The 19,307-nt window shown below is 33.8% G+C and overlaps 1 protein-coding gene and 1 long non-coding RNA gene across 2 annotated transcripts in view; one reads left to right on the forward strand and one right to left on the reverse strand.

The window, feature by feature from the left end:
* Nucleotides 1–19,307, reverse strand: part of NBEA (neurobeachin) — a 754,131-nt gene that overhangs the window by 95,541 nt on the left and 639,283 nt on the right. The window contains exon 45 of the mRNA XM_051986470.1: nucleotides 8,314–8,454. Within this exon, the coding sequence (XP_051842430.1) occupies nucleotides 8,314–8,454 (141 nt within the window). The remainder of the gene's footprint in view (nucleotides 1–8,313; nucleotides 8,455–19,307) is intronic.
* Nucleotides 1–19,307, forward strand: part of LOC127554675 (uncharacterized) — a 180,776-nt gene that overhangs the window by 75,702 nt on the left and 85,767 nt on the right. The gene's annotated exons all lie outside the window — the stretch shown is intronic.

Consider the following 19,307-nt stretch of genomic DNA (forward strand, 5'->3'; position numbering starts at 1 on the left):
CCTTCCATCTCTTCCCGTTTGCTTTATGATCCTATAAACTTCCTAAATGATTCTCTAATAGGCTTTCCAAGACTTCTTTTACCCTCTACTCTGATTAATTTGCAGGAACTTTGACACAACTCTTTAAGTTACTAATCTTTTTCTGTACTGCATTATAAACAATAATTTGCAAAAAAGTTATAAGATGTTTTAACTTCAACAGTAAAGACTAAATGAGAAATGACTGTTAATAATCAATTACTAATTTATGGGGGTGGGTGTTGGGACATAGGGGTTTTCCCCTTTCAATTTCCTCAAAGTCCAGTCCTTGTGAAGGATATTATGGGGATGAGACCGCCCAGTTCCTTTGGATATCTGCTTTGGGCCCCACTCAACTAGACCACCTTACAAAGAGAACTGAATGAGGTAAATTTGGGATTCATTGTGTTCTCTTCAGATAGGATTGGGGATCCCTTTTGTCTAAATTGCTTGAGACAGGTTTGGGCTGGTTGTAGAGTTCAGTAAGAATGACATAATCAAAGTCATGTCCCCCAGCCCCTCATTAGAAATGGTCTACCTCCCATTAATTTTTTTTTCCTTTGAGAGGCAATTAGGGTTGCCTACACAAGCTAGTAGTAAATGTTAAGTGTCTGAGAACAGATTTGAACTCAAGATCCTCCTGACTCCAGAGCTGGTGCTCCTATTTCTTTAAAATTAAGGGAAAAAAAAAAACAACAACAAAAAACTTAACAGATGTTGTGATCTAGTTCAGATGGATCTGAATTGGTCCCTGTTCGGATGCCAAAATGTGGTGAGCTTTTTCTTCTCAAAACGCAGCCAGGTGATCAAAGTTCAGATCTTTTATTATCTCCAATATAGCCCGGTTGGCTTAGAGGCCTATCTCTCCGCTTGGTTCCAAGAGCTCCCTCCGAATGTCACCAAATCCAAAGGTCTGGTCCTTCAGCCTCTGCCTCTGCTTTCTTCTGCCTCCAACCAGCACAGAGATGGAATGAATCTCTGAAATCTCGACTTGTAGCTTCTTCACTCTGAAGAACTTCTTCGACTGGCCCATTGGCCTATTTATGCTCCTTCCAGAGAGAGGGATTATGGGTTTTCTCCCATAGTGCTCTCTGGCCCAAAGAGCTTCAAGGGAGGTATGAACTCATTGAACTCCAATGAGTAAAGGTGTGAACACAAGCCTTGTATTACTTAGTTCTACTTAGTACCTTGTTTCAGGTTCTGGCCAAAACATCGTCTTGTAAGATTAGATCAACTCTAATTAGTTAGCAGTTAGTAAGGATTCCAACAAACAGATATTAGGAAATACAAGCATTTCCACCCACAAGGAATAAAAGTAAGGCATAAGAAACTGAATTTCTGTTACAAGCAATTTAAACTTTAAAATATATATTGAATTTAACAAGACTGTATCAAGATTACTGTGTCCCCATCTGTACTTTGTTCTTATGTTAAAAAGTTTGTTTGATGCTTTTTGGGTTTTTTTTTTTTTATCACTAACTCAACTTATCCTTTGCCCCCACCTTCTGACAAAGAAGCTTTCACTTAAAATAAATACATATAATAAAACAAAACAAATCAACATATTGGTCATGTCTGAAATTCATCCTGTATCTACAGTTGATTTCCTCTCTCTTCCTAGAGGTCACAGGATCTAGACCTAGAACTAGATACCATTCAATTCAACCCTCTCATTTTGCCTACTAGAGAACTGAGATGCAGGAGGATAAATCACAGAGGTAACAAGCATTAGAGAAGGGGTTTGAACCCAGATCTTCTGACTCCAAATACAGGACCCTTTCCACACTTCCATGCTTCAGTTTTTCTAAAAACTATGTCTCTATGATTGTAGCCTAAAGTTGAATTAACATTTTTGTTTGACTTTTACAATATTGGTGTCTCATACTGACCTTGCAGACCACTGAATTTCTCAGCTCTATTGCCCCTATTCTACCACCCCAACAAACTGCTAACTTCATCCTATAGTTATAAAAGTGATGTGTTGAACCTAAATGGAAGACTTTACATTCATTCTTATTGAATGTCATCTTACTACATTTAGGTAGCTAAGTGGTACAGTGGATAGAGCACTAAGCCTAGAGTCAGGAGTTTAGATCTGGCCTCAGACACTTATTAGATGTGTGATGATAAGTAAGCCTATATCTACTTCAGTTTCCCCCTCTGTAAAATGGGGATAACAATAGCACCTGCTTTCCAGGGTTGTTGAGAAGATAAAATGAGTTAATATTTATAAAACACATTGCAAACCTCAAAGTGTTGTATATAAATGCTATTGTTATCATCACTATCATTATTATTGCTATTCCCAATGCTCTAACCTGTCAATTCTTTTGTATCCTGAGCTATCCCCGCTCAGTTCAATGTTATCTAAAAATTTGAAGAATATATCATCTATACTTTTATCTAGGTCATTGATAAAAGTAACAAACAACATGGAACCGAACTGGAGACTTCTTGCTTATCTAGCAACAAATCATTAAAAAATATTCTTTGAGAAATGACATTTAATTAGCTCTAAATGAACTTAATTGTATTATAAATTAGACCACATTATACCAATATATCTTCTCAAAAATGAAATACTTTTACAATTGCTTATATTCCCTTGATCTCCTAGCTTAGCAAAATCCTTTCAAATAACGAAATAAGAATTTTGCTAAGTTAGTCTGTAGCTCTTAAAGAAGCTATGATCATTGTTTGTAATCATGGCTTTTTTTCCCTAGGGAGGTGCCTACTGACCATCAGTTTAATGATCCTTTTTGGAATTTTCCTAAGAACTGAAGCTCTTTAAAACCATCTGGTATCAAGTACTAATAAAGCCTATGTTTCAGATCCAATTCTGCCATCAACTAGCTATAGTACTCTAGTCAAGTAACTTGACTTATCTGGGCCTCCATTAGTTCTTCCACAAAATGTGATAACCTATATGGTCTGTTGTCTAAACAACTGGTTGATTATGTTTGGAGAGACATTTTTCAAAATTTAAATACTATATAATGTCATTATGATGATGATGATTCTCATTGTATAACATGAAGCCTGCATAAAGTAAAAACTTAATAAATACTTGTTCCTTGTCTACCCATGTAAAAGTAATCTTTCCTTCTTTAGAAACAGCTTGGCACTTTTCTACCTCTTAATATTTACTATATTTCATTCTATACTGTGGTTTTATCTCTTTCATGAGACTATAAGTTCAAAGAACTTGAACTTTTGAACATTAAATACTTATATGTAATACTCTGTGTAACTGAACTATAGAATGTGATCTTATAATACTCTAGATGTGATCTGTCCAGCACAGGATATAGTATACTTATCACCTGCAATGTTGTGGATACTATATGTCATTTATCGAAGTTTAATACATGGCAGCCATTTTACTAGTGACATATTGAAACTGTAGTCAAGTAAAATTCCAGACTTTTTTTTTTTTTAAAGCAAATAGTTACCTATTCTTGTGTTGGTGACTGGCCTTAGTAATTTATTTGATTTAGTTAAATCTTCCAACATGTTGAGAACTTTAAGAGGTTCCTGTTATGTCATCTATCATTTGAGTTATGCTTTCCATCTTCACAATATTGACAAATCATAAGGCCAGTATTTGTAGTTCCTCCTTTAAATCCTTCATTTTATTTCAATAACAGTGTGATATTGTTGAATTGGGTATTTCCTCACCTAGTACAGATCACTACTCACACATACTTTCTCATCTTATGTAATTCTTATCTACATTCTTTTACAGATTCTTCAAAGAGGAAACATTCAATATAATAGAAGTATTCATCTAGATTGCTTTCTCTTTTGGGGTTTTGGCTATCATATTTTTTATTCTTCAATCTTACTGCATGATTGATCTGGTCTGATTAATGATTATATGTTTCCTCAATAATATATTTTATGTCCCTTTGCATACATACGTTAATCACCAAAATAGGAGCTTTGATACTTGCATAATCTATAAAGCATTTCTCCAATGTATTCATTTGCAACAATAAATTTTTCTAGAGATAGTGTGCTTTCAAGAATCACAACCGACTAATATCCCTAAGACAACATTTGTCTTAATAAGGGCTTTAAACCAGAGAGCAGCTTGGACTGTTAAATGAATGCTGTAACATTTTTAATGTAAATTGGCTTATTCTCATTTTCCTATTTAAGTTTTGGTCCAACTTATTGTCTATACATTATTTAATGGACTAGCCCTTCTCCCCAACTGTATGTTATGGTCTGGATAATATAAATTTTAAAAATCCATTTAGTTTTTCCTGTATGGATTTTTAGTTCAGTCATTTTTGAAATCATAGATCTCCTGTAGCAGTTCTTGAAATGTTCTGAGCCTTCAAGTTTATTCAATAAATAAATATTAAGAACTTACTTCATGTAAGGGAGCTGGTAATACAGTAATATAAAAATGAAATAATTCCTGGCATGTAGGAGCTTACTTCCCAGCAGGGGAGCTACAAAATATAATTCTAGTATTCCAATGAACTGTGATTTTATGGTTGTGATTCTAATCACTGTATGCTGTACTGTATGCATACTGTACCTCACTATGTCAGGTAATCCTGTGCTCCCATCCATGTGCTCCAAGAAAATGTAAAGAAACTCCACATGAATATTAAGGACCTGTCACTAATCTTTCTGACTTCATATTCTTTACTGTTGTTATGTGATTTACCTACTCGTTTCTTCCAGTCATATGTTCCTTTGAAGAAATTCTTTATTCTGCTTGCTAATCAATAAACTAATAAAAAAAGTAGTTTTTAGACTCCTTCCTTATGCTGGGTACTACACAAAGTATTGGGATATAAATACAAACACTGAACAGTCTCTGATATCAAATGACTTATCTTTTACTGGGGGGAGGCAAAATGTACAAAACCAAATACAAACTAAATGTCTACTTGCAATACTGCTCTTAATCTTCTATTGTACTCCTCTCTAGAACTTTACAAATGAGTTTATACTATCAATCTGCAATATCCTTATTCCATCTCTCTCTACTTAGCAAAGAGATCAAGTTTGTTGGATAAGTTAGTTTCAAAGTTCTTTTGGCTTTTTGTGGCTTTCTTTGCAGAAAATGGTGATTATCTAAGTGGCTAAATTCTCTTTCCTATCCAATTCATCCATTTCTCACTCAGAAGGCTACAGTTATTTTCTTAAAGTACAAGTGTGACTCATATCATTATTCTCCTCCTTAATAGACTCCATTGATTCCCTCTAGCCTCTAGGATAAAACAAAAGTTTGATGAGTTTTTAAAATCCTCTACATATTGTCCCAAATATGCCCTTCTTTTTAACGCAATTATTCATTGCTCCCTTTCTAACACTATAGTTCAGTCATCCTGACCTTCCTGTTATTTGTATTCTCTTCTTCTGGGACATGAACTCCCACCTTTCCACATTCACTAAGAATGCCTTGTTCTTTCAAAATTCTGCTCATGCAATCTTCTGGAAGTCTTTTCTTCCTCCCCCTTCCCAATAGTTTCCCATCTTTTTCAATTACCTTCTATTTGTTTTGTAAATACTTATTTGTGAACCTGTTATTACCCTGGAAAAAAATGTAAGCTCTTTGGGGTAGGGTCTATTTTTGCTCTCCTCCACTCTTAGGAATAGTGCCTATTACAAAGCAGGTACCTAACAATTGCTTGTTCAATAACTGACTTGCTTTTTCCATTTTCTCTTTTTTAATCACTGACAAACTAAGTTGAATGCAATTATTGCAATAATTCACAGTATCTTTTCATCTTTTTTCTTTTAATTGTAGGCTGATTTGGCTTTTGTTCAACTAGTCAATGATATAATTATATGTAGACAGCTGATTTTGACATGATTCCCACTTTTGGTTACCCTTCATTTCCTGTCTGATAATATACTATTAATTTCAATTTTTGTGATATAATTGTACCCTTCTGACTTTTGTAAGATAAAAAATATTTATAAAAATTTGAGGCTTCTAAGGAGTTTAAAGTTGTCAACTTCTTTTGTTTCTCTAATCTAAACCATATTTACTGTTAAATTTCTCATCATCTTCCCTTTTATCTATCTTTACACTGAAATCACTGAATAAAAAATAAAAAGTTGAGCAAAATTCCTTAATAAAAATATTGGGAAAAATTGAACTAAAGGCATAAAATTTGCACTTCAATCAATAAAAAATTAAGTACTTACTATGTTCAAAGCATTGGTAAGAACTAGAAATAAAAAAAAAAGAAAGCTAAATAATAATGAATGTAGAAATATCTAAGATATACTTTAAAATATTTTAAAATATAAAAGATGTATTGGGATTGGGAGGAATTTGGAGAGAAGGCGAATATTTACTCCATAGAGTCTAAACTCCTGGGACTAAGAATTTATATTGACTAATAATATATTTCAAATTTTGAGAGTAAAATTTAAAAAGTATGTAAAATGCTTTCAGATCTTTGGAGAAAGGGAGTTTAGGAATACCAAGTACTTTTATATTAAGAAAAGTATTTCTTTTATTAGTCACTAAGAAATTTCAGAAGTCATCAGAAAGTAACTACCTTTCATTAAAGTGATAGTTACTTGAATATTATTTTAAAAAATCAATTAAAATAGATATTTTGGTTTTGATTACCAAAATTTTAAGATTTAGATTCAAATGTACATAATAATTTATTTTACATTAACAAATATTAGATGGTTCCTTCACTCTAAAAATAAATGTTAGTAAAATAAAATTACGACTCTAATTAAACAGCCTAGAATTCTTACATGCCAAGTAACAGCCCTTTACATGGACTGTCTCCCATGCTTGGAACACTCTCCTCCTTTCCACCTATTTCCCTAGTTTCTGTCAAAGTTTAGGTCAAACCCTACCTTACATAGGAGGTCCTTCCTGTTCCCTCAGATGGTAGAGTCTATCCCTCTGGGATTACCTTCAATATACTTTCTCTGTGTCTCTTTATTCTGTACTCTACTCATTCAGTCTCTTTTCTCTCACTTTCTGGTGTGTGTGTGTGTGTGTGTGTGTGTGTGTGTGTGTGTGTGAGAGAGAGAGAGAGAGAGAATTATTCATAGATATTATTTCCTAATTTTTGAATTTGGGAATCACTGTGTTTCTGATTTCCCTCTCTATTAAGAAATAGCATAAAAGATAGCAAATGTCATTATAGCTCACAGGTTCACAGACAGACCAGCAAGGGAGCTAAAAGATCATATAGCCTAACATTGATTTTTACATATCAGAAAAGTCAGCCTCAGAGAAAGTGTCTTGCTCACTGTCACATACCTGGTAAATGGTATGTTTGGGAATGTACTCAAGTATTTTGAGTCCAAACCCAGAAATATTTTCAACTGCATTGTTCATGAAGCATTAAAATAGGACTAATTTGAAAATTCTCAATTCTATGTTGGCAAAAATACTGAAATAAGTTGCCATTTCTTCTCAAGATCATTTTGCAGATGATGAAACTAATGCAAACAGGGTTATATGATTTGCCCAGGATCACAGAACTAGTAAATGTCTGAGGCCAGATTTGAACTCAGTGAGGATGATTCTTCTTGCCTAGCTGCCCTTTCAACAACAATAACAAAATTCTTATAATAATAGAAGAAAACTTTCATTAACATGTCCTAGCAGGTTATTAATATTATCTTTAATCAGTATGTTATGTTGAATAGAGAGTTGGTCTTAGAATGGAAGAAATATGGGTTCAAATCCTAGCTCTGAAAAATACTTGCTTGCTATGTGACTGAGAAAATTCTCATGATGTTTCAGTGACAGAAAACTCTCTAAGACTCTGGTTGCATAACAGCTGTGGATCTACGTTGATAAAGGGTTTTTTTTGGTTGTTTTTTGTTTTTGTTTTTTAAACTGGGATTTCCTCAAACAAATGCAATCACAGAAGGTCTGATTTTTTAAAAGTACCTACCTGCCAATCCAATAACCAAATTTAAGTGTTTTTAAATACTGGTGAGTTTGAAGAGAGACAATGATAGTGGATAAAGCTAGAAATCAGGATATTTCCTTATCATTCTATTTATTGGAGACAGCGGGGAGGGAAGTGGAGAACTTAGAAGTGTCAGTTAGCTGGAACTCAATCCAAAGCGAAGATTAAAAACACAACAAAAAACTATGTATTAAGTTTACTTAGAAATTTAAAACAAAACAAAAAACCAACTAACCACTTTATTTCTCAAAAATTAGTCATGGAACAAGGATAAGCTTCATTATTCTGGGCACTGAATTAGAATACAAGATGTCTTATGTTACAGAATATTTCACAAGTTTTGTAGGAAAAAAGTTTCCATAAAAGTACTTACAATTCGAAGTAGCCAGGATAACGTAGATGGTGCTGTTGAATAGTGTGTGCTATAGTGGCAGGGTGGGCTCTGATCATCTTCCCAAGTCTCATAGCGCTCTGCATAAAAAACTGCTCTTTTAGGGTTCAAAGCACCAACTGGCTATAAAGAAAAAAAGAAACTCTGCTGTTTAGTAAGTTAGGATAATATGTTCCAGATGATCACATCATGTATTCTTATAAAATGTGGAGTTTTTCCCCATTAATGAATTTAAAGCTCACAGAGCATAGATTCTTTATATTATGAAGGATATATACTAAAGGATTTGGAATTCCCTTTCAAAGGATAGAATTATTATGGACCTAAAATATAATTTCCCTTGTGGTTAAGATAAACTGTTCTCCATTGTCTAAGCAACACTGCAAGGTTATAAATACTCGTCTATGAGATTTAATCCCTCCTGAAGTTCCTTATTATCATGCTTCCAGTCATCCAGATTTGCAGCCTTGGGGCTCACCCCACATACCTAAGCCACTGCCACATCTTATTTTTATCTTTACAGTCTCTTATATATGTTCCCTTCTCTTTCCTTCCACAGCCACCACCTAACTCCAAGGCCTCATTACCCTTTGTCCAGACTGTTGCACTATCTTCCCACGAATCTTCTCAGGTCTCTCCACTCCAATGAATTCTCCCCTCAGCTGTTAAAGTGATTTTTCTGAAGTGCAGTTTTGACTGTGATATCCTCTCCTCAAAAAACTTTCAGCAATGCCCTCTCCTCTCCAAGTTGGTCACGACCAGATCCCTTCCCAGCTTTTTAAGCTTCTTTCTCCACAGCCTGGCTACTCCGACCTACCTGTGAATCTCCCAAGATGACACTCCCTGTCCAAGTTACATGCACTTGTTTTATCAAAATCCTCTGCCTGCAATGCTCTCCTTTGCTTCTCTTAGTTTGCTTGCTATCTTCCAAGATTCAGCTTAAAACCAATTTCTTTCCACTTTCCACAAAGCTTTCCACTCAACTTATCTTTCATTTTCTCTTTTTTTGATTGGTTATGTACCTAGTTATTTTCACCTATTCTCCCCTATTAGAATGTGAAATTCTTGTTACTTTCCCCCTTTTTCTTTGGATCTGTAGCCTTTAGCACAGTGTTTCACATATAACAAGCACTTAACAAATGCTGTTTGAGTTTTCTTACTCAAAACTCCCTTCTGGGAGCACATGTCCACATTGAATTCCATCTTTAATTCTGAATTTACATCTCCCTCTAACCACCTGCCCCTTTTCTGTATTGAAGGTAGTACCATTCTCCTAGTCAGCCAGATTTGAATTCTAGGAGTCATTTTCAGTAACTTACTATTACTCATCTTTCACCTTCAATGAGTTGGCAAGTCTTGTTGAGTCTGCCTCAACAACATTTCCTGAATCATTCTCCTCTCGACTCCCATACTTTCCACACTAACTAAAGCCTTTCTTACCTAACATGTGGCTTATTACAGAGGTCTCTTACTTAGGATCTCAGCATCCTCACTCCAATCCATCCCCTAAACTCCTAGCAGACTAATATTTCTCAAGCACAAGATTTGAATATGTCAGTCCAATCTCAAGAAATTTCAGTGGCTATTGTGTCTAGGATAAAATAAAAACTACTCTTTTTGTCATATAAAACCCTTCAAAATCTAATTCCAGTCAATCTTTTCAGGCTCAATACATATCACCACCTGTCATTTACTTTACATGCAAGTCAAACTGACCTCCTTACTGCTTCCTGTACATCCCATCTTACAATGTCTCTTCTTTGTACATAGGCTGTCATACTTTCCTCTGACTTCTGCCTTTGGAACCAGTAGCATCCTCAAAAAATTAGTTCAAATATTCCTTCTACGAGCAGCTTTTCTTTAGACTTCTGATTGGTACTGGTTCCCCCCGATTCCTTTAAATTTATTTTTCATATTTATTATATTTAATTATTTGTTGTTTTTCCCCTCCCCCAAGAAGAATGCAAGCTCCTTAAAGTCAAGGACTATCATGTAATTGGAGAATTGGTTAGGGACTTGAAAAGATCATCTAATAGAACCTAGGAGATTCTACTACAACATACATAATGGGTGATCAATAGTCCTCTCCTTAAAGTACAAGGAATCCACAACCTCTTTGGGATAGTCATTATACTTTTGGACAACTCTAATTTTTAGGAAGTTTTTCTTGACCTCAAGGCTGAATTTTCTTCTCAGCAACTTCCATTCATTACTCCTGGTTCTTTCTTCTAGAATAAAACTAAATGAGTGTAATTCTTCCTCCATATGATGATACTACAAATACTTGAATAATCTAGGATATACTTCCCAAATCATCTTTTTTCTAGATTAAACATGCCCAATTATTTCATAGGCTACTGAATTCCTTAAAAATACACATTCCTTGATATGACATGAACTTAAAGATTTAGACAGTCCTTGTTGCCTATTTCTAGACATATATGATATGTCACAGAGCCAAGTATGGGTTCTTTAGCTATTCCATTAGAACTTCATGTCCCACTGGCTTTGAACCACTAATAATTGTTCCAAAGCTTCCAAACAAAAGCCAAGTAGATATTCCTCAAGCACAGGTTTGAAAACATCACTCTACTGATCAAGAAATCTTAATGGCTCCCTACTGCCGATCAACCAAACAATACTGAGTCAATTCTTATTATCATATCTTTAGCCTACCACATTATTAAGAACAAAATGAATACTTGTTGGGTAACTGAAGGCATTTTATAATCGTACAGAGAGCTTCAAGGTCTGAAAAGTAATAGTCCAATCTACACTAGTCTTATATTATTTGTTTAATAATCCTCCAATAACATAATAATTCCCCATAATAATTTCTCAGAAAAAAATTCTGGGAATTTTTGTTTATGTTTGTTAATATCCACATTGTGCATCTGTACTCCGATTTGCCTCAGTTTATGGCATTCCATTGTTAGGTCCATGTGAAGTCCGGGTTAGCTGCCTCCCTTCTCTTCATCCTCCTCCAAAGTGACTCTGCCTAGCCTCACTCCATCCCCTAATCCCTCCTTATAATTCTCTTAACCCCAAGCATTGAGCTAGCATTAACCGAGAGAAGAGACATTCCAAACATGCTAATAGAGTTATTGTCCAATAGGTAATTAGCCTTAAGTGCTTAGTTGTCAGATTCAAGTGTACCTATTCAGAATTTCAGCTTTTACAAGTCCACAACTTCATTAGTGTGGTTACATACTTCATCAATATAGATCATAACTCCTTCAAACCTTCATATAGGATAAACCTAATTCTGCATAGCTCTTCTGATTCTTTTAATGTAAAAAAAGTACCTATGGATCTATTCACATTTTTTGGCTTCTTATTCTTGTTATACAATTGGCATATCTCCTTTAGTAATCATATATGTTCTCAAAGTTCTCTTTTAAGTAATTTCTCACGCAGAGGTTATTGTTAGTAATATGTCATAGTCAGATGTCTTTACTTTGGGCAACTAGATCATATGTTCCATATATAAATACTAGTGCTAAAAACATGGACTTTTGCTATATACCAGCAATTTAGGATACCAAATAATTACCAAATATGATCCAGCTCAATCTCTTCCTCTTACTCTCTCCTGGGAGTAATCTTTAATGTCTATACAAGTGATATATCCTGAAAAACTAACTTTACAGGTTGCCATTCATCTGTCTGTGACATAGGGATAATATAGCTGTACAATTTATTTTTCCTTTACTTTGTTTTTCCAACATGCATAGCTGAATCAATTTTTTTTTTTGCAGATTTCCATAGGTTTTATTAAAATAACTTTGCTCACTAATCTACTTAATATTGATAAGGCATAAAATACAATAAAAGCACATTCCACGTAGAAAAATTATCCCCAATGATTTTCAACGAAATTGTACTGATTGAATTATTGTCCATACTTCTAGAAAGTCTCTTCAATTATATCAACAGTACTTCAAATTAGATTTCCTGAGTTATCTATCTAGGGAAAAAAACAAAGTAAATGAAAAAAATGCAAGTTTATGATTTGCAACTTAGATTGTAAAGGACTTCACAGTTCATCTAGGGGTTTTCTTCTTTGTACTTCTAAGGAGTCTGTGAATGGATTTTAAAAGATCTGTGAACTTGGATGGGGAAAAGAACATTATGTCTTTATTTCAGTATAGATGGTTTCCTTTGTAATCCTATACATCTCATTTTATGTATTTAAAAAACATTATTTTAAGAAATCCATAAACTTTACCAGTTTGTCAATGGGGTCCATGACATACAAAAAGGTATACCTTTAAGAATCTCCTTTTATAGATAAAATGAAAGTGAGGCCCAAAGTGGCCAAGTGACTACTCAAAGAAAGACAGGTAACAAGTAGCAGGGCAAGAATCTGATTCCTCTCTATAGCATAATAAAAAAGTTGTCATCCAATTTACTTCTCAGACCTCTTTGGAGGAGAATTTACTAACATCTAAGGTAGTCCATTCCACTTGGGAATAAATTTAAATTTCCAGAAGTTTTTCTTTATATAATGCTTAAAATTTGTCTCTTGTCACTTCCAATCATTGCTTTCAATTCTGCCTTCTGGGACCAAGCAGAGTAAGTCTAAACAGTCATAAAAATTTATAGATATATAATTGAACTGGATCTCAAGGGATATCAGTCTAAATCCTTCATTTTACAGATAAAGGAAATCAAGGCCCAAGGAAGCCTAAGCTATCTTGGAATCAAAAGCAAGTATTAGGACCAAAATCAGATTCTAATATTTCAAATTCCAAATTAAGTGCTTATTCTGTTGCAACACCACATGAATTGACAGTTGTTATATTTTTCATAAGTCTTTTATCTAAGTTTAACATTCCCAGTTACTTCAACTGATCCTTATATGGCATAATTTTGAGATCCTCCACCATCATGGTTTGCCTTACTCTGGCTGCTCTCCAGATTATACATGTGCTTCCTAAAATGTTGTCATTAGTATGTATCTTGAACAGAAAATGCAGAATGACAATGAACTAGACTCCAAACAGAATGGTCACAGTAGATCAGACTAGATTGTACTTGGGAAACTACACTATTCTTTTAATGATACCAAATTGCTCAAAACAAAAAGACCTTTTTGACACAGATACTCTCAAAGGGTTATGCATAGCTGAAAACAGGAGAAATAAGATGATTTCAGAAAAATCAAACTTGCAAGTACTTAATAGGTTAATACTGTGAGTATAAATAGGCTAGAGCTATTACCAACAGTGAATTTTGCACAAGAAGATTTATAGAATACTTTATCAAGAATCTTATGCTATATTAACCATTACAAATATAGCATCAGGCAATTTTGCCTGTTTGGAGAAGAATATGCTTTGGTTTATATGTGTATGTGTTCATCTGATGTATCAAAATGAAATGTACTTCTAATTATTAAAAATATTTATGATCAAAAATGAGGTAGTATAGCTGTATAACAAGCATGAGAACAATCAAAGTGCTAATGCTGTCTACAATATTAGTATCAGAATAATTATCAGCATTTTTGGAAATGTGTGTGGTATATATGTACATGCATATATAGATGTGAATTATTAATTGTGAGAAGGCATTATAAGGCCACAAGGTGATCTGGTGGATAAGGCACTGGGTCTTAAATCAGGAAAATCTGAGTTCAAATCCAGTTTCAGGACTTATCAGCTATGATTAATTTGGATAAGTCACTTAACTGTTTCTTAAACTATAAAATGAGGAAATTAATAGTTACTACCTCATAGGGCTGTTAATGAGAATCAAATGAGATAAGATTTATAAAGTGCTTAACAGTGCCTGGTGCATAATTGGTGCTATATAAATGCTAGCTATGATTATGACATTAATAATTATGATGATGAACAGGTTGAAATTTGTACTTTTGAAGAGCATACTCATATCATTCATATAGAAGAATTATCAAAATATTGATACATTCAGACAAGTCAGGAAAAAGATTCTTTGCCCTATGAAGAATTTTTCTATGATGCGTGTTGAAAAACATATTTTCTAAGACAACACTGCTATAATTCAAACTGAAGTGGCTTTTTAAAACCTATATTATTTGTATAATTGCTTTGTGTCTCCAATGGGACCTAGACATTAATAATTAAAAGCCCTCCTGATTTCAAATTCAGGATTGTAATAGTACCATTCACCTGATTTTGCTCTGGTCGATGGTCTTAAGCACTAAAAGACTTAAGTTATTTTGTTTTTGGCTAGTAAAAGACATATTTTAGAGAATAAATGATTAGATGAGTAATATGTATCATATCTAATTACTTTATTTCATAATTTAATGCTAATAGAATTCTGCAAGTTTCCCCCAAGGCTTAATTTTGACACTAAAATTAGGATAAAAATTAGGACTTCAAAGAGGGAAATATCACACAAGGGAAAGGAATCAGCTAATAAATGGCTCAAGAGATTTTCTTTTTCCTCCCAGAAGGCTAATTTTTATAGCACAATGAAACAAGCAGTTAATGAGTCAGGATTCTTAAGCTGCATATAAAATTTACTTATTGGTTTGGTTAAATTTTTTTCCTAAACCCTATATGTGACTTCACCTAACATAATCAATTTAAACAATCAATACTACTCAAACTACAGTTTTTAGTACATAAAGGTAATAACATTTTAAATTTCACAGACTTTTTGTATTTTATTATTTCAAAATAATACATGACTTGAATATGTATTCTATAATTATACAGATTTAGTTTGAACATTTAAAAATTATGACATAGCTTCATTCTTTAATAAACCTAATGAATTATTTATAGTCATCTTAAATTTCTGATTAAAAGTTAATTTAATGTCCCTAAACATGATGACAAATATTTATAGTAAAATTTACTACAAGTGTATAGTTATAGCTACTAATTTATTCCATAAAAACAAAAACCCTTCAATTAAAAAAATTAATGTAACTTTTCAGTAAACATATAGAAAAAATGCCATTCCCCCCATTTTAAATGAAGTAATCTGCAATCCACATGCTTTATATTATTTTATATTTGTAAATTATATTTAGGGGAATGTCATTAATATCTTAGGTTTTCTAAATAGTTAAAAAGTACTGTCAACAGACAACCAAAATTTTATACCACTTCCAGAAAACTAGATTTTATTACAATAGAAATGAACATACATGAGGAACTCAAAGAATTCATACAGAAATTTGCATATTTGTGACAGCAAGACAAAAAAAGGAGTAGGAAACACAAAATTCCACTTGAAGGGGCATTGCATAGGAAGGTGCAATAAAGGTAGGAAAAAAGACAAAACCCCACCAGAAGAAAAGAAGCAGGGCAACTGCAAAAGTCACATTCCTTTCTCTTGAGAACTGCTAGATCATGAAGACAAGATCATCTTTTTATTTACAAGGAGCCAGCTGAACAAACCTAGTGTGGATTGACTAGAACCTGTCTTGACTCTCAAGAACATAAAGGAAAGGAAGTCCAGTTTGGGATGCAAATAACAAATTATGTCAGCTCAGGGGAAGGAGGAGAGAGCAAAGAAGTTTCATCCTTGACACATTCAGAGCCTCTTGCATGCTCTGGGTCCAGTGTTTCTGGAAAATAGAACAACTTAAAAAAAGTTTAGGTGACCCTTTAACAATCCTTAACATCCCCCTCAATCCTTCCCCGTTAGTCAAAAACAATACTTAGTACATTTACCATGTCATGATTATGCCAACCTATTTTTCACATATGTAAAGTGTCTAAAAATATATCTAAAACAATTAACCTTAACTGATAGTTTGCTCTAGAAACCTCACAAAATATTCAAGAAAGAGCAACTTAAGCTCCACTCTAATCTTTTTAAATTTTTTCTTCAACTTCTGAAAAAGGGATTAATTAATTATTTATAATCAGTTTATTCTTTTTTAAAAACAGTACTTATGCAAGAAACAGCTATGGATTATTAATTTTGGATTTTAAATCCTCTAACAAATGAGAAAGTTATTAAATGATGTTATTTAATTTCTATTTTCTTTTCACTAATGAATAAAAAATATCAATTTCACAAAATTCATGGTCTAAGCATGTGTTCAACTTTATTGCCATTTTTCCTTTCCTCACAAGGAATCCTGAATCTAGAAAGAAAGGAAGATCTTTTAAAAGTTTATTTGCAAAATAAATATTTCATTATAGTTTAATATTCCTTTTCTAAAATTGCTGCATAAAGCAAATACAGCATAAGTTTAGAATTTCATTCTCAGAGACGCAAAGGTAATACAATTGTGACTTGGTTATTCTTTTAAATTGTACAATAATAAATAGATGATCACCAAATTTTCATCTTGGCAGATGATCAACAGAAAAGAGGAAATTTTGTAATATGAAATTACATAAAGCAAAAAATAATGGCTTACAACCAAGAATGACTTAACTTTGTAAAACTTTCTATAAGGTTAAAAAAAAGGACCTTTAATTAAATAAGAGAAATTTCAAGCATTCCAGATGGAAAAACCAAAGCTAAGTAAAAACTATGAAATTTAAATAATAGCAAAGGGGAATATATAAAAAGGGAAATACACTTAAGTATTTGGGAAAGATTTGTACTCTGATAAAATCCTGATATTCTAAAAGAGACAAAGAAACAAAAGTCCTTTCAGAACCATAAAATCATTAAGGGTCATAAAAATGGGTTAACTAAGAGGGCTTGGAGTTGTTATATTCTATTTCAATGACCTTAAGAGAGGAACTAAAAAGGAGCAAAAAAACCCAAAACAAACAAAAACGTGATACACATTACGGAAGAATGGAAAAACAATAATTGTTGTGTCCTGCTTTCTAGAGCTCCCAAGTAGGGATGACAAAATGTACTGTGCTTTCTAGATCCCCCACGCTGGGGTGATAAAACATACCGTCTTAGCAGAAGAGTGATGAGGCGAGACTCTCAAGGATGGTTAAAATATGGAGTTCGTTTATTCCCAAGGTCCTCCCCCTTTTTAATACCCTCATATGAATGCGCAAAGTATATATTGCGCCCTATGGGACCAACAAACAACTTGCCACCTACATCTATATAGTTTGCCACCTAGTATCACCTGGTATCACTCTGCTTCAATCAAACATAGGTTGTCACTGCCCCCTGACTTCTCAGGAAAGCTGAGAGCTCTTAGAGGAGATAGGGAGCCGAACCAGACCTTGTTAGCAGGTTCTCTCTGGGCTGAAGGGTCTTTTATCTCACCCAGAGTTCCTCCACTATCTGTGGCCCAATACAAACAATAGCTAGGATTTGTATAGCTCATTAAGGTTTACAAAGCACTTTACAAATACCTGATTTTTATGAGAATTCTGGGATATAGATGCTATTGTAATCCCAATTTTGCAAATTGGGAACCTGAGATAAACAAAAGATTAAGTGACAAACCAAGAATCACACAGCTAATAAATGTCTGAAGGCATATTTGAACATAGGTCTTCCTGACTACAGATCCAGAGTTACATCCATTGTACCACAGAAATAAAGAAGGAAGAAATTTTTCTAACTGAGGTACATGGGAAGAACAGCACAGAACCATGGAGGAAGGAGAAGGAAGAATGGGCATCATAATGAATCTTATTATTGTTTAAACTAGAAAAAGAAGAATTTAACATACATACATCCACACGCAAAGAGTCTGATGTACATTACACTCAAAAGGGAAATGGGAAAACTCAAAATTCAGCTTTGTAGGGTAGGTCATGAAGGAGGAATAGGAGAGGGAGGGAAAGAGGAAAACAAGAGAGAGAGGGAATGAGGAAAACAAGAGAGACAGAGACAGAAAGTAAGTATATAAAGAAAAATATAAGAGGCTTTTCAGTTTCACCTTTATAACATCTGTTTAAATATGCTCTGTACTCTTCTCTGATATTGCTGCTACTCTGATGCAGATTCTCATCAACTCACTGTTGCAATAACCTGGTGGTGGGTCTGCCTATTTCAAGTCTCTTCCCCACTTCAAGGTATTCTCCATTCAGCTGCCAATGATTTTCCTAAAGCAAATTATAATCATCTCACTTCTCACCTCCTCTGGCATTCAAAAGTCCTTCATATCTAACGACCATTTCTGCCTTTGTCCCTTTTCTAATCTTATATCTTACTCTTCAACATATATGCTTTGATCCAGGGACACTCTTAGCCTCTGGAGATTTTCTCTAGCTGTTGCCCATGCCTGGAATTCTCAAATTCTTTTTTTTTCTGATCCCTGCTTCCTGGCTTTCTTCAAGTTTCAACTCAAATGCCATTTTATACAGGAAGTCTTTCCCAACCCCTTTATTCTAGTGCTTTCTTCCTTTTATTTTCCTATTTATTCAGTATATTAGCTTATTTATATATTTTTTCTTGTTTTCTCTATCAGGAGAGAGAACATCTTTTGCTTCATGCTGTATCTCTGATGTTTAGGTCTGACACATGTTCAATTTGTTGCAGTTGAGTCTAATTCTTTGTGACCCCACTTGGAGTTTTCTTGTAAAAGATACTGGAATGGTTTGCCATTTTCTCCTCCAGCTTATCTTACAGATGAGGAAATGAGGCAAACAGGGATAAATGACTTGTCCAGGATCATACAACTAATACATGTCTAAGGACGAATATGAACTTCGGATGATGATGAATCATCAGAACTGGCCTTCTATCCATTGTACCATCTAAAAGCCTATCTGACAAACAGTGTTTCATAAATGTTAACTGACTGGATATGTTGGAAGGAAGTATGCAATTAATAATGATAATGGGAGAGAAGATATGGTAAAACAGGGATACAGTAAAAAGAAGCTGAGAAAGAAAATAGTGAGTAAAAAGATGGGAGAGAAATTCACAAATAATAATTAGAACTCTGAATGTGAGTGGGATGTTTATAACACTTCTCTTTGTGGTAGCAAAAAACTGGAAGTTGCAAGGATCATCATCAATTAGGGAATCGTTAAATAAGTTGTGGTATATGGTTGTGACAGAGTACTACTTGCTGTAAGCAATAATAAGCTCAA

The sequence above is a fragment of the Antechinus flavipes genome, chromosome 3 (genome assembly GCF_016432865.1).
Source record: "Antechinus flavipes isolate AdamAnt ecotype Samford, QLD, Australia chromosome 3, AdamAnt_v2, whole genome shotgun sequence".
Lineage (NCBI taxonomy): Eukaryota > Metazoa > Chordata > Mammalia > Dasyuromorphia > Dasyuridae > Antechinus > Antechinus flavipes.